The 22,925-nt window shown below is 40.6% G+C and overlaps 1 protein-coding gene and 1 pseudogene across 3 annotated transcripts in view; one reads left to right on the top strand and one right to left on the bottom strand.

The window, feature by feature from the left end:
* Window positions 1–16,691, top strand: part of CGNL1 (cingulin like 1) — a 211,311-nt gene extending 194,620 nt beyond the window's left edge. For all 3 annotated transcript variants that reach the window (XM_043987782.1, XM_043987783.1, XM_043987781.1), the window contains 5 exons: window positions 8,797–8,880; window positions 9,555–9,679; window positions 10,125–10,233; window positions 12,346–12,509; window positions 14,445–16,691. In XM_043987782.1, coding sequence (XP_043843717.1) covers window positions 8,797–8,880; window positions 9,555–9,679; window positions 10,125–10,233; window positions 12,346–12,509; window positions 14,445–14,604 — 642 coding nt within the window. In that variant the 3' untranslated portion in view covers window positions 14,605–16,691. The remainder of the gene's footprint in view (window positions 1–8,796; window positions 8,881–9,554; window positions 9,680–10,124; window positions 10,234–12,345; window positions 12,510–14,444) is intronic.
* Window positions 16,692–18,718: 2,027 nt separating this feature from the next.
* Window positions 18,719–19,468, bottom strand: LOC122739805 (annotated as a pseudogene).
* Window positions 19,469–22,925: the final 3,457 nt, after the last annotated feature.

The following is a 22,925-nucleotide window of genomic DNA, read 5'->3' as shown; positions in this document are numbered from 1 at the left end:
GAAGGTATTTCCTGACTTCTAAAAGCATTCTCTGTACAGATGAACAGATGTTATTAAATCTTTTAGGGACACAGATGATCAGAGATTGACAAAGTTGCTTTTCTGTCTCTCTCATGGTCAGCCTGAAATTTCTGAGACTGATTACAAAGAAATGGGGGGGCTCTTGTCATCTGCTTGCTCCTTGGTGGAAAGGAGACTTCTCCTCTTTGGCCTTATTTGTGTAGAATCATTGTTTATGTCCATCCATGCATTTCAGACCTGTGCCGGCAAGATGCCTCTTGTGAGCTGCATTAATTTAATAAAATAGCTAAATGAAAACCCCAAACTACCCAGTTGGGGAAATCTAAACATAACCTAATAGGCCAAACTGAATTTTTGCCATGACTAATAGTCTCTTAAGTTCTTGCGTCAATATAAAAAGAAACACTTTGGTTTTGAATTCCTTCTAGAATAGATAATAATTTACATTTATTTATTGGGCATTTTAAGACTTACAAAGTGCTTCCATAATAATCCTAGTAAGTATTTTAAGTGTTATTAGCCCCATTTATAGATGATGAAACTGAAGCTTAGAAAAGTACACACCCTTGTAAGGGCTACAGTTAACGCTACATCAGCCATCCCGCTTTGGCTTAGCATGTAGTTTAACATTAAGTGAAAGCCTTTTATGTGTTTGGACTAGAATTTCTTTCAGTCTATGGGGAGAGAGGTATAGGGAAAGGGAATAGGAGGGAGAGAAGGAAGGAGAGAAAGAGAGAGAGAGAAATAAAGAGTTTCAGTAAAATATTGAAAAAAAAATACACAGAAGAAAGTTCAGAAGGAGCCAACCAGGGCAATTTTGTTATTATCAAGTTAAATTTAACTATGGGCAGAGGAAACAGGAGAAATACAGGGGCAAATGTTGATTAGATAAAATGTAGATTACCTAAAGACAAAAGATCACTAAAAAGTTGTTTAAAAATAAATTGATTTAAAAAACAAACGATATAATAGGTTACAGTTTCATATGCAGTCATCCATCCTTTATTGAAATATTCATATTTATTTTTGTTAAGTTCATAATAAAAAAGATGACTTATTTTTTAAAAAGAAGGCATATATTAAGATTAAAAAAACAAAAGCAAACAAATGGGAAGCTGAAAGCAGTCTGTCTGTTGCAAGGCATCAGCTTTTCCCTCCTCCCATGAATGTGGAATATCTGTGTTCAGTTTTGTGACCAGAAATCCTAATTAGGAGATAAGTTTTCCAGACAGCTTGGACACTTAGATTTTCCTTTCAGATCTGACTAGTGTTGGCATGAAGGTATGGATTGAAATTTTGTCCAGATGAGTTCATTTCCCAGAACTTTTTACCTTTCCAGAGTCATCTAAGTGGAGGCAAAGTTTGTTTTTCTCAGCTAAGGATATTTTCCCCCCCAGGAAGGTTTCCGATGTACCTACTAGAGCCAAAAAATGAGTTTATTCAAACGTATAAAAGCAGACATTTGACTCATTATTTAGAATTTTTAAAAATAGCTATCATTTACGTGGTACTCTAAGGTCTGCAAAGCACTTTACCAATATCATCTCATTTATTCTTATAACCACCCTGGAAAGTAGGTGATATTATTATCCCCACTTACAGATAAGAGAACTGAGGCCAACAAAGATTAAGTGACTAGACCAGATTCACACAGTTACTAAGTGTATGGAGTTGAACTTTAATTCAGTCTGCCTGACTCCAAATCCATGCATTGTGTCACCTACCTCCCTCGAAAGGAGATAATGGTAAACCCACAGAGCAGTGAGAAAAATTTTACCTTCACTTCCCTTCATCCTTCCACAGGTGCGTCCATTTTTACCTGGCTGAAAGACTTTAATATAGCTTTTATTGTTCCTGAATTAGGCCATAGAAAGGTATCTTAAAGATCCTAACAGGACACTGACTCTGGACTCAGAGGACCTGAGTTCAAATCTTGCCTCAGATCCTTACTACCTCTGCTTCTTGTAAAATGAGAACTATATAGGGTCCCTTCTAGCTCTGAATCTCCATTCCTTTGGTTCTGTGATATGTTTGGCCTTCAAATGACAATCTGTGTCATGGCTGCTCTTTGTTTAGGAAGAAAGATTTGAGGCCCAATAGCATTTGCTCCCATACACACAGTAAGCTTATAGCTTACTTTTGGTAAAAGTTGCAAACTTTGAAAGGAAAACACATTTCAGTGTATTTCCAAATATGCTCACTATGTGAGTTCCCTGGATCACCACACATTTTGCTTTTATATATCTGTGGTGTCAGTGAGTGTAGACAGTTAATAAAACAGCTATGCTTTGAGAAGAGAAATTTTCTGTTTGCAGCGGAGACCAGAAAGCCCCAGCCCAATGGAAAGATATTCATCCAGCCCTAATCACTTGGCAGGCAGAATGAAAAATACCAATCCCAAACCGTCGGGTGGCTTCCGAGTTCTTTCCAGGAGCCTAGTGAGGCTGCCCAGTTGCCATGACAATCATAGAGTCAATACAGGCGGATAAAGTTGCTGGAGCTGCCACAGCCACTTTCCAGAAAGTGATCCCGGGGGTCTGGCACACACCTGCTCCTCCGTCAGCACCAGGTGGCCGAGGCCAGTAAATGAGAATGTGGAAATGAAGTCTCCCCCCGCCTTGCAATGAACGAAGGATCAAAGTTTTTATTAACTTTATCCCAGCCTCAAATCTGCCTCTTGTTGAGTCAGCTGCTTGAAAAACCTGGTGTGTGCAGTCAGTTAATGTTCTTCCCCCCACCCTCTTCATGATCAGGTATCGTACACAATATTGGTAAGAAGTGTAAATTTCCTAAACTCGTAGCAGCCCAATGGTAAACACAGGTGATGGGGCTAAATATTGTTATTAGTGATCATAAATATTTCTGGCTTTTCATTAGCCAAATATGCAGCTGCTTTTAATCCCCAAAGCTGGCACAGGCTACTGGTGCCTCTGAAATGAAACCTGGATGAATCTGATACTGTTATTTCTCATCATAATGCATGGTGTTTAGCATACTTTAAATCCAGCTGTGATAACTGTTGCCTTAAGCTGCAGTTGTTTTATTCTTTTTAATTTAACTAGGTTGTTTTTAGCTCAAAATATTCATTGCTTTAAAGGGGGGTAAATAGCACAAAGGACTGAGCACTAGAGAAGAAGCAATATGAGCCGTTTCAGCCAGGGATTCTTTCTCTTGTTGAGACAATGGGCAAATAATGGGCCAAAAGATGAGGCAGACACAGAACTAATTTAGTACTAGAACAGCCGAGGAGAGTCACAGGCAGGGATTTTTGGAATAGGCCCAGGTCATTTGACCCCATCCCAAGTTATTGGTTGGTCAGTTCTGAGGATGCCCAAGTTGTTCAGAATGCCGAGCCCTCTCCTATGTGCCATCTGTCAGAATTCACCATTGCAGGGTATGGTTCATTTCCTAGTGTTGTCCAGGACTTGCCACCCCAGGGTGCCAGGGGACTGAGGATTCTGTACTAGGCAAGACCAGTTGGGAAGTCTTTCTGTTCTGCCGATATTTGCTTCAGTGAGCTTATGAAGGATGTTCTTGATGCTTTCCAATTTGTGCCATAGTAGCTTTTTGCAACTCTTGTCTGACGACCCTTGTTGAGCTATCTTTCTTCTCTGAAGGCTTCAGTTGGAAATTTCATGGCCCACCAATTTGTGGCAGCCTTCACAGACAAGACTAGAAGCGATCTAATAATTCCTTTCTTGGGCACATGGTCTTGCCTGGCTAAACGTCTTTGGTTGATTAACTCTTTTCTGATTTTTATATTTGGTTCCATTCTTAGTCTAGATTCAGCGATTAGAATACTTCCCTCATCGCCATTCTATTGTCCTATTGACCTTTGGCCATACCTGTTGTATCAAACGCCAGCCATTGACTTTGTCCATTCCTGAATCACATAACACCTCTGTGGAAAGACAAGGAACTTGCAGATCTGTGAATTTACCACTGTGAAGTCATGCCTTTTAACTTCAGCAGGGCCTTTGTAATCACTTAGCGGTGCTTTTATTCCTCTCTTGACGTTTTATGGAATTCTGGACCTGAGACACCGTCTAACTTTACAAACTTGATCTTAGACAAAAGGCCAAAAGGAACGTTCTCATTCCCTCTTTTTACAAATAAGGAAACTGCTGCCTCGAGAGGGTTTGGGTGATTTGTTCTATGTTGCAAAGATTATGAGCTTGGGTTAGAACCCAGGTCTCCTGTCTCTCAGTCCAGTGTTCTTTCTACTATACCGTAATGGATTTCTCTAGCTGCCCACCCCCAGCAGCTGTGGCAGAAATTCTTAAGACTTCAGCCCTACCTTCCCTCCCTCTTAAACAAATTAAGTAATCATTTGTTTATTGACTGATGGCCTCATCTTTTTTAAAAAAAACTAAGATCAGTCTATGTGCTTGCCCATCCACCCTTGTCCTCACTTCACCATCTATATACATTCATTGTTTCATTCCTCTTCCTCTAATGCTGTCGTTCCCATTTCATGGGTCCAGAACCCTTTGGGGGTTCTCAATGATGATCCAAGGAGTTTGTGCTAAAAATTCTTTACTGACACCTTAAGCAGTAAATAATAGTAACATATTATAAGTATATTAAATTACCCAGTGGAGTCACAATTTTTTTAGAAAGGAGTTCGAGGAACAAAAAAAAAAAATTGAGAATCACTACTCTGATGCTAAGCCTTCTGCGTGTGCCCCATATCTTGTTCCTTCCCATTTGTTGTTGGCTGTGTCATCTGTAAAATAGAGATAATAATACATGCAATACTTAGTTCACAGGTTTGTTGTGAAGAAAGTGATTTGCAAACCCTAAAGAAAGTACTATATCAATGTGTGTTGCTATCCACAAGTCTTTCTTTTTTAAATTAATCCCCTACCATCTAACTTATAACTCCACCTCCCTAGTGAAGTAGAGTACTTTGGAAATCAGCAGTGGTTACCTCTCTGTGTAAATGAAAGGTTTATACTCTGTTCTCACCTTCCTTTTCTTGATTCCTAAAGTGCACAGCTTCTCCCCTTAAAATACCTCGTAAGTACCTCAATAGTATCCTGACTCTCCTAAATGATCCTTTATTTCTCCTCCACCCCTCCCCCCCCATGAGGATTCCACCGTCTCTCCTTCCTTAACCATTAGCACCTGTCGAGGTTGAATTCCTGACCTCCTGTCATTCTCTTTTTAAATATTTTTCCTTTGGAGAGCTAACCTATCCATTATGTGGTTTCAGTTGTTACATCTATGCAGACATCTGTCAAATATCTGGTCCTCACTTCTCACCCAGGTACCAGTCTTGCATTCAAAGCTTTCTTCTGGACTTTTCTACTGATCAGGCCCTGCCCTCATCTCAGATGCAAAACACTGATACTGAAACATCTGAAAGGGGATCTGAGGATTTTAGTGAACTGCGATCCAAGCTCAGTATAATTCCCCAATGTAACATGGCAGCCAAAAGGCTATGAACATATAACATATGACCATGGAAGTGATTGTCCTATGTTGCTCTGATAAGACCATATCGTGTCCAGTTCTGGGAGCTTCATTTTAGGAAGGGCAGGGACAGACTGGAACTTGACTGGAGAAAGGCCACCACAGTGGTGGAGAGAGGGACTGGAGACCAGGCCACACAAGCACCAGTGGGCTGAACTAGGGATAGTTCTTTGACTGAAAAAAAGACTTGGGGAAAACAAGACTGCTCTCATCAAGTATTTGAAGGGCTTGTACATGTGGTAGGGAAATAAAAACTTATTCTGCTTGGCCCCAGAGAGCAGAACTAAGAGGAGTAAAGGCAGATTTAGGCTTGGTGTAAGAAAGAAAAAAAAAACCTAACAGCAGTTATCCAAAAGAAGAATTGACTGTCAAACAGGGGAATTGAGGGCGGCCTTCAATTGGAAGATGGTTGGCCACTTATAAATGAGATTATTGTTCAAGTGTGGCTTAAATTAGATGATCCCTAAGATCCAACTCTAAAATTCTGTTTAAACTCAATTTCTTCTCAACCTCCCTACCCACCATTGCCCCAAAAATTCTCCCTGTGGTCCATGGGGTTATGCAGAGTCAGACATGACTAAACAATAACAACAGTTTCTGTCATTGACACTACTGTTATCCAGTCTTTAAGGTGGGAAGTCTTAGAATAACATGGACTATTGTAAAATGTGCTTTGTCTTTAGTTTCTTTTTACTACTATATGACTTTATATAATTTACTTTGCATTTCTGTCTCTACATTTCCTCAATTATAAAATGAAGAGAGAGACCCTGTGATCTTTTTCAGGACAGCTATGTGACACAGTGGATAAGAGTAGTAGGTCTGGAGTTAGGAAGACCTGAGTTCAAGCCTGGCCTCAGACACTAGCTGTGTGGCCCTGGGCAAGTCACTTAAACCTGTTTGCCTCAGTTTCCTCATCTGTAAAATGAGTTGGAGAAGGAAATGGCAAACTACTTTAGTATCTTTGCCAAGAAAACACCAAATGGGGTCAAAAAGAATCAAACGCAACTGAAACAACTAAACAACAGTATGATCCTGAAAAAGATCTAGAGCTGAAAAAGCTCAAAATACTTTGATCCTTCCAATCTATATACTATGTACAAGTGAAAGCTTTAATCTCCCTAATGTAGTGGGGCAGTGTGGTGCAGTGGAAGGGTTTTGGAATCAGAAGAGCTGGGCTTGAATCTTGCTTCTGCCACTTATACTAGATAGAGCACTGAATTTGGAGTTAGAAAAACTGGATTCAGACCGTACTTCATATATTTACCAACTGTGTGACCCAGGGCAAGTCACTAAGACCTCTTTGTCATGGGGCGGGGCTAGGCTGGATAGCCTCCAAGTTGTGATTTCATGATCTTATGAACTATAATCCTGTTCCTCTTCTCCTTAGTAACCTTCACCAGCTCCCCATTTCCTAGTAAATAAAGTCCAAACTCCTAAATTGGCATTCAGTACCCTCTACCATTAGACCTCAACCTACCCCATCTTTCCTCTATATTCTATCACCAGGTCTCAGACATGTTTCATATTTTCACACCTTTTTCTTTGCTTACCTAGTCCCCTACTTCTGGAATTCCCTCTCCCACCCACATTCTTCCTTTTATTCTTCCTTTTGGAATTCTCCATTCCTCAAAGCTTTCTTCCTTCACATCATCTGTCCTTTGTAAAGGCTCCTCTGAAATCCTTCCAACCAGAAATGGTCCTTCCCTCCCCTAAACTCTTACAGCATTTTGTTCATACTTCCTTTAGTCTGCCTTGGAGTAGAGTTGCTTGTGCCTATTTCTTATCTCCCATACTAGAAAAGATCCTTGGAGTTGGGGGACCATGTTATAGTGATCTTTTTATTCCCCACAGGACTCTCTGAGCATGGTAGATACTCAATAAATGTGTGAGTCAACTTAGCAAAAAGTTTGACTCCCTTTAAAAGAAGCCCACTGGCTTATGTTTTTAAGACCAGAGCAGAACAATTAGAACCAGGAGGGCCATCCTCTGGGCTCTAACTTTTTCTGCCCAGCAATTCCGATGACCTTCACCTTCAGGAATGCTGTCTCCCATCCAGGAGCTGCATCTGGAGCAGAGCCCTGCCGTGTGTTTGCATTCATTACCGGTGGGGTTTGCATTTATATAAGATGGATAGAATCATTTGAGTGACCTTGTTGCTACATGTGATTAACGGGATGGATTTTTAGGCAATCAGAGGGAGAAAAGTGACCCCAGGCAGAGTTTTATGTGCTCTGTTTGCTGAACCTTTGCATTGTTAGCATTTTTTCTCTGTTAAATAGGATTCCCTTACAGTGACTGGAATATTTCATTTTGACTTACTTCTTACGTCTGCAGTTTTACTGAGCTCATTTGTGCTGCTTTTAGTTAGTAGATGGAGAGAAAGCCCCCTGTGTTAACGTGTTCCTGGTTTAAGAAGACTATTAGTCAGAGGTAGAAGAGATGGTATGTTTTTGTTATTTAAGTTGACATGTCCCGGGCAATCTGTGGCTTCCCTGCCAGATGATTCTCTATGCCTGAAATGCCCTCCCTCTGTCTAGTCAGCAACTAATTGGGAAGGAGTATGAATCATGGGAGAGAAAAATCACTGGATTTGAAGTCAGGAGTCTTCCCCTTAAAATCTATGTCACCATACATCCTTTGGGCCTCATCTCCTCATGTACAAGATGAAGGAGTTAGGCTCAATGACCTCCAAGCTTCCTTCTGGTTCTAAGCATGTGATGGTGCTCTGATGACGTGAGCATTTTAGAGGAAAGAGTACCTGGCCTGTTGTTAGGAAGCTCTTAGTTCAAATATGGATTCTAAGAGGGCAGTAGGAAATCCCAATAAACGTGTCTAGTTTTCACCTGGGCAAGTCTCAGTGGAAGCTTTTGTCCAGGGTCCAGACTGAGTTCTAGTCGCTGAGAATCTTGAAATTGGACTTTTTTTTTCTTTGTCCTATTTCCTGATTCCTGGGACCAGCTCTATTTCTTGTGCTTTCCCCAAATCTGAGGGGCTGAGAGGAGGGGGTTGTTGGGGAAAAAGAAGTTCTTGGTCCTAGGAAAAGACCTCCTTGGTCCTCATACAATTCCTACCTGGAATAACCTCAGACCAGCTCAGCATCCCTAAAGGAAGATGAGGTCCAGGATTCTTCTGGCTGTTATAATGTCAGTTAGGGAACAGAATTTTGGCTTAAAGGCTGCAGGAACAAGCCCACTGACCTTTAGAATCTGGGGTGTTTTAGGAAAGTAAAAAGAAACGATTGACATGAACATGATAAGCACTGGACATTTGGAAGTTTGTTCTATTTTTCTGTTGTAGATTGAACAAATGAGGAGTGAGCTGCTACAAGAGAGAGCTGTAAGGCAAGATTTGGAGTGTGACAAGATTTCCCTGGAGAGACAGGTAAAGGCTCTAGCCAACCCAAACAGAGGGACCTTTCTCCCTCCTCAGCTGCTGCCTTGCTGGCACCTGTAGAAGCCACCAGCCTCCTTAAACATCATTTTGATTTGAGCCCCATTGCCCTCTTATTTCTACTTAGAGGCCTAAGGTACATGGGGATTCATTAAATGTAATCAGATGTGCAAGTATGAATTGCAGAGAATGATTAGTAGCATCCCTGTCATTCTTTAACTCACTGGGCAAATTATTGTCCAATTATATGCCTCGCTATTAGTTTGATTGGCTAATGGCTTGGTTTTTTTTGTTAGTTTTAAAACTAAAAGGTAGCACACGTGTGTCACTTTAACATCCAGATGGCATAGTTGGAAATCTTAAGTCTTAAATAGAATGCATGCCTAGGATTCCAGTCTTAAAAGCAAATCCCCTTAAAAATATCCTCTTGTTTTCTAGGACCTTTTCTTCAATTCTCACTTGTAGCCATGCTCACATGATATATTCATGTCACTCCTCCACTCTGGAATCTTCGTTGGTTCCCTATTGCTTCCTAAATGAAATTCAGGTGCCTTAGCCTGGCTTCTAAGACCCTCTGCAGCCTATTTCATTCATTCTTTTCATGTATATTACGCTCCAGCCAAATTGGATCACATGTTCTTTACATGCAAGATTTCTGTTTTCAGAACAAGGATTTAAAGAGCCGGATAGTTCACCTGGAAGGTTCATATAGATCAAGTAAAGAAGGACTAGTAGTGCAGATGGAAGCCAGGATCTCAGAACTGGAAGACCGGCTGGAGAATGAAGAGAGGTAAGCACAGTGGAGCTACTATCCCATAGTGGACTGTACCAGCCTGCGTGCTTCCAATAATAGTAACATCTCATATTTAGATAGTGCTTTGTGGTTTGAAGAGCACTTTACATGCATTTCCTCCTTTGAACCTCACACCAACCTTGTGAGGTAGAGGCTAATATGATTCCATTTTATTGCCAAGAAGACTGAGGCTCACAGAGGTTAAGTCACACAGCTTATCATATTAAAACTGAAAGAGATCTTTGAGGTCCGGTCTAACCTAATCTATTTTCAGTGTTTGACTTCTTTGACTCTGCCCTGAAGTGAGCCAATTGTCCTTCAGTGGCCAATCCTCCCCTTTGCCTCATCCCAGGGCTCCACTACCAGACAATCTAGTGAGATGAAGTAGCTGGTTCTTGTGGAGTGATGCTGGTTCTCATTTCTTCTTCCCCCAATTTTCCAGGGACAGAGCTAATCTTCAGCTGACCAACCGAAGACTGGAAAGGAAAGTGAAGGAGCTGGTGATGCAGGTCGATGATGAGCATCTCTCCTTAACTGACCAAAAGGACCAGGTAAGAGGAAGCTGGTGCTTCTGGAATCTGATACTTTACTGTGACTTTGATTTTCAGGCTGAGAGGTATGAGGTATAGGAAACAAAGTGGATCCTCGGAGTCCATTCCCCAGCGACATTTCATGGGACAATTCAAAAGAGGGAAAACCTTTTGCTTTTCACTTTTTTTTTTCTTCTAATCAATGATTTATAAACTTTCATACTGGTCCCCTTGAATCTCTATTAAATGATACAAGATATATTTGAAGTAATAGAGAGAGAAGTAGGGAGTGACTGTGAGTTGGTTCCTCTCAGGAGATCCTCACTAGAACTGAAAGGGACTTCAAATGCCATACAAGTAATAATCAGATATGGGATTTGAACGCTGGTCCTCTGATAGAAGTCAGAGTATTTTATACTTTGCCAAAATTATGACAGAGAGAAACCTGGCCCAACCAGAAATAGTTCTGAAGCCCCGAGAGGAAAAAGAAGGGAGGGGAAAGGAAGCAAGCCGGTGACAGGGAACCTTGTTCATAGAGACACTGTATCTTCTGGGAACTAAGACCAAAGCACCAGCCACCATTCCAGAATTGCTGACTGGGCGGTTTGTTTCCTCAAATAACAACTGGAATGACAGAGCTCACTCAGCACGATGGTGCTATCCTCCCTATCAAGGCCAGTTAGTTGGAGGGAAGGGAGCAGCCTGATTTGACCAAGACCAGGGCTCTCCATGTAACAATAAGATGTATAACACCTACCAAAACCTGGCTGCAACTGACAGAAGGGTGAGGTGTTGGGGAATAGCAAGACAAAACATTTTGGTGAGTATGGCACCTTTCAGTGTGCCTATAGTAAAGACTTCAGCAGTACAGTGCTGAAAATCTGGGGCTTGGTTTTTAAAAGGCCACCCTATTGCTATGAGGCTTATACCCCAAAGAGCTGGAAGAAAGAGGAAAAGGACCCATATGTACAAAAATACTTATAGCATCTCTTTTTTTATTTAGAATTTTATTCCCCCCCAAAATTACATGTAAAAATAATTGTTAATGTTGATTTTTAAAACTTTCTCTTCTCCCTCCCTCCCTCCCCACCCCACCCCTTAAGAATGCAGGTAATTCAGTATAAGTTGTACATTTGTAGTCATGCAAAACATTTCCACATTAGTCAGGTTGTGAAAGAAAACAGACAAAATAAAACTTAAGAAAAAAGGAACTGAAAAAAATTATAGTTTCTCTCTTTGTAGTGGCAAAGGACTGGAAATTGAGGGGGGTGCTCATCATTTGGGGAGTGGCTGACCAAACTGTGGTATATGAATGTAATGGAATACTATTGTACTGTAAGCAATGACAAAAGGGATAGTTTCAGAGAAAAATGGGAAGATTTGTATGAACTGATGCTGAGTAAACAGAACCAAAAGAACAATTTAAAGTATAAGAACATTGTAACAATAAATAACTTTGAAAGTTTTAAGAACTTTGTTCAATGTAAAGACCATCTGCAATCACAGTGGACCCATGATAAAACATGCCTTGTGATAGAAAGATAATGATGCAGGGGGCAGCTAAATGGCACAGTGGATAAAGCACCAGCCCTGGATTCAGAAGGACCCGAGTTCAAATCCAGCCTCAGACACTTGACACTTACTGGCTGTGTAACCCTGGGCAAGTCACTTAACCCTCATTGCCCTGCGGGCCCCCCCTCTCCCCCCCAAAAAATATAATGATGCAGATTGAAATTTTTTTTTTGGACATAGCCAGTATGGGAACTTTTTTGCTTACTATACCTATTTGTTGCGAGGGTTTTCTTTTTCTCTTTTTTTTTGCTTTGATTTCCCCAGTGGGAAGAAGGTAAGAGGGAGAGAAAATAGATTTTAGTTAATTGAAAAATATTAAAGTTTCAAAAAGGCAAACCTGATTGTCCTGGGTTGTCACCAGTCCTGAGGGTTTTGTCTCTTCCTTCCTCCAAGAATGGAAAGAATCTTTTCAAGTATTACTGGGTCTTTGAGAGGACTGGAAGAATGGGGCTAGGGCCAAGGGTTTCTGTCAGTCCCCGCCTTTGCAGCCCAAGTACCTCTAGGATTCATTGGTGTGTTCTTTCTCTCCCTCTCTCCTTCTCTCCCTTTTTCCCTCTCTAGCTAAGCTTACGTTTAAAGGCAATGAAGCGCCAGGTTGAGGAAGCAGAAGAAGAGATTGACAGGCTGGAGAGTTCAAAAAAGAAGCTTCAGAGAGAGCTGGAAGAGCAGATGGACGTGAACGAGCAGCTTCAGGGACAGCTCAGCAACATGAAGAAGGATTTAAGGTGGGGTCATTCAGTGATTCCTCATATCATCCCAAACCCTCACCCTGGTCTTCAGCACTTTCATACATTGTCCCATTTGATCCTCACAAATGCCCTCTGAGGTGAACACAAAGTATATATTATTATACCTGCTTTATAGGAGGACACTGTACCCCAGAGTTAAACTCAGTGACTTGCCCAGTGCATAAAAGGGTCCATCCAGAATGGAGACTGTTTCCCTTTATTCACAATATGTGCCAGTTCTTCAAGTGTTATAATCCTTACTTTGGGTAGCCAGGCTGCAGAGCAGCTCTAGCATCCAAGGCAGGTAGCACCTGGCTAGGTAGCAGAAGAGCCAGCACTAGAACCCCCATCTCTTGAGGTCTCATCCAATATCCCATCATGCTCTACTGCTTTCTTGTAATAAGGAGAACTAACATTTATATAGCACTTTAAGGCTGCAAAGTTGTATTATCTCATTTGATCTTCACAACAATACAGTGAGGTACTTCTATAAAGCCCAGTTTATAGAACAGAAACTGAGGTATAGAGAGTTTACTTGCCCAAGGTCATACAACTAGTAAGTCTCCGAAGCAGGATTTGAATTCAGATCTTACTATGGCATCTAGCCTCTGCGAGAACATGATGAAATTTCATATCCAGGCCACAACTTGATTATAGGATCTAGAGCTTGGTAATTTTGGCAACCAGAAGCTAGCTTCAAGAAGGAGCCTTCCCTTTAATGATAATAACTCATCTATCTATTACTGATAAGGTAGGTAGTACCTCATCAGTTGGGGAAACTGAGGAACTGAGAGGTAGTGATTTGCCTTGTCTTGGGTAGGATTCAAGACTGGATTTCCTACTTCAAGTCTAATATTCTTTTCATTACTCTCTCTTGTGTCTACATAGGATCTAAGATTGTGGAAAGAACAGCATCGTGCAAATTGCTTTCTAAGGCCCATACTTGTTGACTGCCTTGTGTCTGAGAAAATTAAGAAAGCCAACAAACCACAGTGCTCTCTGGCTAGTGGATAGGGACAGGAATTTCTATCTGAAATCTTTTCTTAGCTCAGGTCCAGTTGGATAGCAGGTGTTAAGGTGTGTTCGGAGGCTCGTGATGGCATTTATGTCCTAGGGGACTTTTTACAAGCAGCAGAATAATGACACATAATAGGCCCTTCAATGAGAGGTACATCCACCACGTTTTTCATCAGACTCTAATTGCTCTTTTGGGGGAGATAGGTTCTGCATTTCAGGTGAGAATCACAGAAGGATTCAGCAGAGATTACAAATCTCATGGGAATGTGCTGGTGATGGGACCAGAATCCAAGTGTCTTGATTCAATGTGGAGCCCTATTTAATCAACCAGACACCTCTCATCAGCCTGTCATGATGGAATCCTCCATGTAGAAACTGTGCACTGAATATTTATAGAGTCATAGAGCTAAAACAGAGGCCATCTGCTCCAAAAGACTTATTTTATAGTTGAGGAAACTGGTCGGGGATGGGGGAGGAGGGTAACTTTCCCGTGGTCATGCAAGTAATAAGCTTCAGAGGCAGACTTGGAGCCCAGGACTTGACACCAGAGAGAGTTCTTTTCCTCCTGTATCATTCTGTGCAGACTAGCTCAATGTCTATGAATTGCTAGGGGGTGGTACAGTGGACAGAGAGCTGGATTTAGAGTCAGGAAGATTCAAGTTCAAATTCTTCCTTAGACACTTACTAGCTGTGTGACCCTGGGCAAGTCACTTAATCTTTCTCTGTCTCAGTTTCCTCATCTGTAAAATCATAACAATACCTACCTCCCAGGGTGGTTATGAGGATAAAACGTGATAAAATGTATGTGTAAAATGCTTTGCAAACTTTAAAGTGCTAAAGACACGTTAGCTATTACTATTATAACGAGTGCTGTTGCTTTGCTGCCCAACAAACACATTGTTTTTGTCTTCACAGACACAAGAAGATGCCAAGTAAAGTGCTGGATGATCTGGATGATGACGATGATGACGACTTCAGTACTGATGGGGGTAGTCTATACGAAGCACCCCTGGGATACTCATTCTCAAAGGAGAATGACCCCACTAAATCTGCTTCTGCTTCCCTCAGTGTTTGAGCAGCAAATCTATCTAAGCAAGCCACCAAAGTGCAGCTGACCAGAGCCAGATGCATAAAAGGGTCCATTTGGAGTGGAGACCTTCCCCTTTATTCACAACGTGTGCCATTTCCTCAAGTATTATAATCCTTACTTTGGGTAGCCAGATTGCAGAGCAGCTCTAGCATCCAAGGCAGGAAGATCCTGTGTTATAAAACATTTAGAAACCTGATAGATAGGGCTTACTTACCCTTTGAGCATCAGCTCATATAGCCAAAAATCAAGGTGGTTAGAAAGCAACAACAACATGGAATGAGGCCAAGATCAAGCATAATCATTATTTGCCCATTCACCATTTGATTGTGTTCACCACCCAACCTGATGATCCCAAATGACAGGATATAGGGCATAATTTCTATCTAAATAATGGTATGTTTCCTAGAATCTGATGGTCCCAAATGCCAGGGTATAGATATAGGGTTAGGTTATATTTAATAACTCTAAGTTGGGAAAAATCTTATATATAGGTTGTAAATATGTTAAACTAGACCTCACTGACTTCTCTAGTTCCATTTTGGAAAACTACAGAAGTTTTATAGGTCAGTTTCATATGTAAAGTATACAAATCTATATTGAGTATTATATCTTTTTAAATAAGAAACTACTAGATTTTAAGTATTAAGATTGATTTAAAACCATTTTGTAAATCAATATAAAAAGGGGATGGCTGGGTCTTGAAGGAATTCAAATAATAGCCATGTTCTTTGGAAAAGCCACTTTTTAATAGAGGGCAGGTAGTCAGAGATTCAGTGGTAGTTGATTTTTCTCCTCTACCTGCAGACGAAACTATTTCATTCTTCATCTCTGGATTTATTTTCTAATTCTTTATGTAAAATGTATATTTTACATTTAGGGACAAGCTGAGGTATGTCACCACCACTTTCAAGCTTTCTGGGGGTATGGAAGGAAGATTTGTCTTCCAAACTTTAGCTTTCTTTAGCAGTAGGTGACAGCTGCTGGATACATTATGAGCTAGGCTGGGCACCCCTGCCGCTGATGAAAGCCCCCTCTACTCCAACCCGCAGTGCTTGTTCTTCCAGGCTCCTAAATGGGAAGATGGCGAGAACTGATGAAATGCTGAGAGGTCATGATTGAAATTAGAATTCAGGGTCTTGAAGAGAGTGGGAGAGAGGTAGGAAGAGGGAGTAAGGAGAGGTAAGAGATGATGAACAAGTGTACATGGGTATAGGGTGAGTGGAGTAGGAGAAACAGGAACCAGAGAGGGAAAAGAAAATAAGAGAGTCCTGAAATTGGAGAGGATGAGTAGGTAGAACATGGACTGAGCAGGATCTATGGTCTTGTTATATTTAAATACTGGAGAAAGGGGGTAGGTAGAAATAGTGCTGTGAAAAAAGCAGGAGCTACTGAAGAACTTGCTTAATTTCTAAGAACTGTGCCTTTGGGTGGCATAGGGACAACAGGGAGGTCAGTCCTTCTTTTCCCTTGACACCACTAAAACTCTGAAGGTGGTGGTTAGAAAAAATCATGTCAGAAATGGTTAGGTAGCTTGCTAGAAATGGGCTGTGGTAGGATGAAGATAAAGGCATGGCAGGCCATTGCCACTACCTCTCTTAATCACTTTGAGGAAGGTGACTTAAATGATCTATAAGGTCTCTTCCAACTCTAGAATTCCATGATTCTTTCATTCCCTTATATATCTATATATATCTATATATAAATACTTTCCCCACTTATCTCTTTAATGACTAACCCAAAGAACCTTCTCACTAATGTTTTCTATAGCTCTCTGAAAAACACATTCTTAAATTTTTTTTAAAAAAGAAGACAATTGGACCAAATGCACAATGCTGTGACGACAATCATCAGAAAATTGTATTTTTTGCGTGTGATTTCTGATTACTTTTGCATTTATGAACACCTTTTTACAATTCCAGTAGATGTGTGTTCAGCTCAGTTTTCTACTAAGCCATAGTTTAGTCGCTGCTCTTTATCACTGGGAAGATATATTTTCGTTGCAGCTACCTCTATGTACATGAAACTGTAAACGCCAAGATCACTTTTCAATAAACAATGTCCATAAACTTCAACTCTTTTATTGTTTCTGCTTCCATTATTGACCCACAACTGAGGTCTCTCTTCTCTCCCCCAGGAACTAGCTAATCAGAGTAGCCAGCCAGGTAAAAGTCTGGGTATGAAGACAGAAGTTAAGGGAGTAGAAGATAATAGCCCAGGTGAGTGCCCTGAGGGCCTAGTAGTGTGGCCAAAGCTAGGGCACAGAGGGCATGGTGAAAATCTGCCTTTAGAGAATAACTGAGAAAAACAGTCCATGTTAATAGTTTATTTAGCTTAATTACAAAGCACTTTCCTCACAACAAACTTGTTTATCTCTTCCCTTTTTACAGATAAGGAAACTGAGGCTCAGGAAATTTTTGACTTGCCAAGAGGCATACATCAAATTCCAGAGCTATGACTTGGACCCAGGTCTTTTAAATTCAACACCTAGGCTTTTTCTGCTATAATGTGCTATAGCACATTGCCTCAATCATCTAGCCTTAGAGAGTTATAACTTAATGAGGCATTAGACAGTGTTGGACTTGGAGTCAGTCAACTTGTTGTTTAGTTAATTAGTCATGTTGGACACTGTGACTCCATTTAGGGTTTTCTTGGCAGGGATACTTGCCATTTCCTTCTCCAGTTTGTTTCATAGATGAGGAAACAGAGGCTTAACAGGGTGAAATGACTTGACCAGAGTCACACAGTTAGCAGGTATCTGAGGCCAGATTTGAATGCCGGTCCTCCTTACTCCAGCTCTGGTCCTCTATCCACTGTACCATCTGCAAGACCAAGATTGAAATCTCACCTTTGACATTTATTAGCTGAATGCCCTTTAGGCAAATCAATTATCTTTGAAACTCAGTTTCTTCATCTCCAAGAGGTGGATAAACAGCACCTGTCTCATGGGATTTTGTTGTGATGATCAAATAAGATGGTGGAATAATATAAATCATAATGTGTTAGCATGGTACAGTAGAAAGAGTATTGACTCTGGAGTGATGGGACCTGAGTTCAAATCCCACCTCTGATACTGCTGGCATGACCTTTGGTAAATCACTTGAACTCTTTGATCCTCAGTTTCCTTATCTGTAAAGTGAGGGAGTTGTCCTAAATGCCCTCTGAGATCCCTTCTAGCTCTAAACTGTGTTGGGGATGATGATGATGGTGCTGGATGATGATGATTGATTATTTTCCAAGAAAATTCAACCCATTCACTCAAAGGCAGAAAGGAAAACATGTCAACCTGAGGTGAAATCTTCTTGTGTCGATTTTTTAAAAAATTAGGTAAACAAATAATCCTTAACCCTATGCCATGTCTATGCTACGAAACAGCAGATGATTTCTGTTTCTACAGTAGCCCAGGATGTGCTTACTGAAATCAACAGAAAGATCTTCAAACCTTCCATCTTATCATTCTTGGTTTTTTGAAACTTGAATGTAGCCATGTTAGGGCCTCCTCAGTAACCCCGCCTCTCTCTGCCCCCAACCAATCCTCTGTGATCCTACAGGCTCATTTGTTAAGGGTCATTCCAGGCACAGAAGCTTAGGAAGCTCAAGGATGCATTTTTAGCATTCCTCTTTTCAGCTGGGTGTGTTCAGAGACACTGTCAGTAGCCAGGATTGTTCTTTTTTTTTCCTTTCTTTTTTTTTTCTTTTTTCCAAGTTTAATTTTATTTCAAAGATTTTTTATAAGGTTTCATAACAGAAGGAAAAGCATGGAGTCTTACAATTCATCTTCCATATTTCTGCAGCATAAAATTTTAATAAAAGAAAAATTCCTATTTTGAAAGATGGCATTGTTCTAGATGAAGCAAAAAAACCTATCCAAGAATAATAGTTCACTTGGATAAAATACATATGTATTTTATTTCATGTTTTTTCCCCCAATTGACGATCTTTATATCATTCTAATGCAACATAAATCCCCTCATTATTAAACATCCTTTTTTTAATGTCCTATTCAAAATAGGCTCACAAAGAGAACTGTGAAAATAAGAATAGTTGTGATAACCCACTATGTGACATAGTAGAACACATCAGAGTTGCTTAATTCTTTTAGTTAATTATCTGAGGGTCGATTATCTTCGATAACAATGATTCTTCTAGGAAAGACATCAATGTCCACAAATATGTATTGGAAATTCATATATGCCACTTTCTGGGTTCTCTTTCATTTCAAGATGCACAGTTCCTTGCTTCCCTGGCACTGAGCCTTCAATGTAGAATTTCAGATGCATGTACTTTTGCCCACCTTTTATATATTCAATACGACTGACATGCTGTCTTCTATGTCACCTTATTGATTCCCCATAACCTTTAATCTCACCCAAAACACTGATTACCTCTGGATGAGATCTGCATTTTTCTAAGGCTTTTCCAAAAATCTTATTAGGACTGGATGAGGAGAAAAGTTTTTTGAAAATCACATGGAATAAGCCACCTGAGATACCGCTTCCAATAAGCACTATTATTAAATAGGAAAAATCTCTTCCAGCTTCACTTTGTGTGAAATTGAAAGAGCAGGTTCTCCTCTATGACTTTTCTGCACAAACACTTGTTTGCTGCTGTCCTCTTCAACTCTCAGGGGCTTGTATCCCTGAGTCCAGATGGCTTTCTGAGTGACTCTAAGGACGCGTCTGGGTTGTAATACAACTTCTCTTTGACCCAGCAACCCCCACCTCAAACATGGCCATGTCTTAATACAGGCTTTGTTAAGGGGGACCAGCTGGAGTAAAAGCAGTCGCTTCCCAGGGCAGCTATGCATCTTCTCTGTGCACTGAATAGCTCGAAGCAAAGACGCAGAAATCATGTTCGGAGAAAAAGGTTCCCTGGCCAGAACCTGCCACAATCCACACTTTGAACAAGTTTAGAGTCTACACACCCGCCCAGACACATACTGAGCTCTGCAGTGGGTGACCCTGAAAACCACAAACAGGAGCCCAGGGTTCATTTAGAAATGTGAGCTGTAGCGATTTCTAATTAAAATGAAGATATCAGTGGAAAAATTAACTTCTACTTGCTTTTCTTTATGGCCCTCTTCTTAGTTTAATAGAAACGACAACTTTACCCACGGCACACTGACATTCATATATCCCCTCCACCATTGTATTTCCAAAGTATTGTATTTCCTGGAAAAACAGCCAGGATTGTTCTACACAAGGTTTGTCAAGTAAAAGAGGAAAAACCCATGTTGGAAAATAAAAAATCCCAGTTCCTGAAGGGGGACTAGTTAAAATGCAATCAAGGAGTCTAATACAAGCCCCTTGCCAGGAGTCTGTAGTGAAGAAATGCTCCATTTTGTTCACTCTACTGTGTTAACTAAGGCAGGTAATCATGCCAATATATTTTGAAAAAATACAGTTCTTGGGGCGGCTAGGTGGTGCAGTCACCTGGGCAAGTCACTTAACCCCCTTTGCCCTGCCCCCCCCAAATACAGTTCTTACCTTGAAAATTCAATTATTAACCAGAATTCGATTTAACAGGAACATATACCATAAACCTTGAATTACTAGACAAATATGGGTGAGCATAATGTATTAATTGAACAATTATGATATCTATGTGGTCACCCTGCTCCATGTTGTAGCTTTGGCTAATTGAAGTTCTTGCTATGGCCAGATTATGTAGTGGGCTAACTTTTTGGTCTACAGCCCATTTGGTCCTAGCCTAAGAAAGCTTGTATATTAATATTCAAAGTAGAGGGCATGATTCTAGACCTCGAAGTTTGGTGTACATCATTTAATGAGATGAATAACTTTTATTTCGCCAAGGTAACAATCCCATTGGCAGAAGTGGGATAAAACGTTTCTAAGGCAAGTTTCGAATATTGTATGTACCCCTATGGACTTTGAGCCTTCACTAAGACACATGTGGTTTAATTGATCTGAGTAAATACCTACATGCCACCTAGAGCAGAACTACCAAGCATTTAAAAAAAAAATGTTCATTTATAAAAGTAGTATTTGAAAAGTCCCTTGAGCCAAGAGACCTGGATTCAAATCTCGGACTCTGGTGCTTATTTGCTGTGTGACTCTAGGCAAATCACTTACCTATCCTAGTCTCAGTTTCTTTATAAAAAAAGGTGAGGGGCAGCTAGGTGGCACAGTGGATAGAGCACTGGCCCTGGAGTCAGGAGGACATGAGTTCAAATCCGGCCTCAGACACTTAATGCTTACTAGCTGTGTGACCCTGGGCAAGTCACTTAACCCCAATTGCCTCACCAAAAAAAAAAAAAAAAAAAGAGAGAGAGAGAGAGATGATAATACTTAGACTACTTTCCTCACAGGAGATTATAAGGTTGTAATAATACCAGTGAGCATTTATATAGCACTGTTTCACAGAGCACTTTATAAGCATTTATTAAACAGCTGCTATGTGTCCAACACTCTTCTAAGTGCTGAGGACAGTCTCTGGTTTCAATGAGCCCATGGTCAAATAGGGGAGACAACATGTAAACGGCTGTGTACAAACAAGATATTTACAGGATGAATTGGGACTGATCAAGAGAGGGAAGGCACTAGCATAAGGGAGATCAGAAAAGGCTTCCTCTAGATGGTGGGATTCTAGCAGAGACTTCAAGGAAAGCCAGGAAGTGGAGGGGAAGAAGAAGAACACCACTCATACCAAGGAGGGACTTGGTGTCCAGGAAATTGAGATGCACAGAGCTTAAACAAAGGGCCCTCTCAGGCAAGAGGAAAAGTTTACCTGGCACTTATGTTAAGGGGATTTACTCTTTTTTTTTTTCTTTTTTTTGGTGAGGCAATTGGGGTTAAGTGACTTGCCCTGGGTCACACAGCTAGTAAGTGTCAAGTGTCTGAGGCTGGATTTGAACTCAGGTCCTCCTGACTCCAGGGCTGGTGCTCTATCCACTGCATAACCTAGCTGCCCCAAGGGGATTTACTCTTGAAGACTGCAGTCCCAGGCATGCATTCTAAGATTTAAGATGTCCAAATATACCACCTGGATATACATCATAAATTCGTATCAGTTTTCTTTCTTTTTTTCTTTTTAGTTCCTCACATTCATTGTTCCTTACAGCCCACTTTCTACTAAATTAATAAGCCACGATTTGTTTAGCCATTCACCACTCAGAGTCCCTGAGAAATGCAAATTTGGAAGAAACCCCAACAGTCTTCTGTATTACCCCAAAGCATTTTATAAGTGGTCATTCTGCCTTTGCTTGAAGGCTACCAATGAGGGAAAACTCATTAACTTCTTAGGCTTCCCTTTCTATTTTGGAATGCATCTAATTTTTTGTAGGTTTTTCCTAACATCAAATTGTTGAAGAAAAAAATAATACTGATCTTTTTAGCCCAAGTCTGCCAGAAAGTTTTATTGAATTTATCTCTAATCTGTCTCCAAGCCAAGGTACAAGATGGCATCACCCCCTATGCCCTTTAACATGATTCCTCCCCTAGAAGATTTCAGGTAACATTTATAGGAATCTTGAACAAGCCAAAGATATGTTAAAATACAATCTGGGTTAAAATTCCAGAATTGTTGGGTGGCCAAATCTGCCATCTCATTCCCTTCTGGATCATGTACCTCACTCCAAGCTAAAACAAAGGAATATCCTCTTTAACACTGAGATCTTAATCCTTTCTCTGCGGAAAATGGTGGATCCTAGCAAGCCAGTCATTTCGGGTGGGCCAGTAAAGGGAAGATGGGGCTTAGATGGGTCAATAAACAAATCTCTTCAGTGGGAAGTAGGAAAGGCAATGATGTAGATAAGACTAGAATTACTATTTGCTTTAAAAAAAAAAAAAGGCTTGGTATCTACTTCTAGGTTTATATCCTAAAACACCCCCCCCCCAAAAAAAGGAAAAGACCTATTTGTACAAAAAGTATTTATACCAGTTCTTTTTGTGGTGGTTAAGAATTGAAAATCAAAGGAATGCCCATCAATTAGGGAATGGCTAAATAAGCTGTGGTATATGATGGTGATGGAATATTATTATGTTATAAGAAATGACAAGCACAGGCAGCTAGGTGGTGTAGTGGATAAAGCACCAGCCCTGGATTCAGGAGGACCTGAGTTCAAGTGTGACCCCAGACAATTGACACTTACTAGCTGTGTGACCCTGGGCAAGGTCACTTAACCCTCATTGCCCTGCCAAAAAAAGAAAAAGAAAGGAAATGACAAACAGGCTGGTTTCAGGAAGGCTTAGAAAGACTCATATGAACTGATGCATAGTGAAGTGAGAAGTACCAAGAGAATGTTGTGCAAAGTGACAGCAATATCATTCGATGAAGAACTGTGAATGACC

The sequence above is a fragment of the Dromiciops gliroides genome, chromosome 2, assembly GCF_019393635.1.
Source record: "Dromiciops gliroides isolate mDroGli1 chromosome 2, mDroGli1.pri, whole genome shotgun sequence".
Taxonomy (NCBI): domain Eukaryota; kingdom Metazoa; phylum Chordata; class Mammalia; order Microbiotheria; family Microbiotheriidae; genus Dromiciops; species Dromiciops gliroides.
This window is presented reverse-complemented; position numbering and strand designations above follow the sequence as displayed.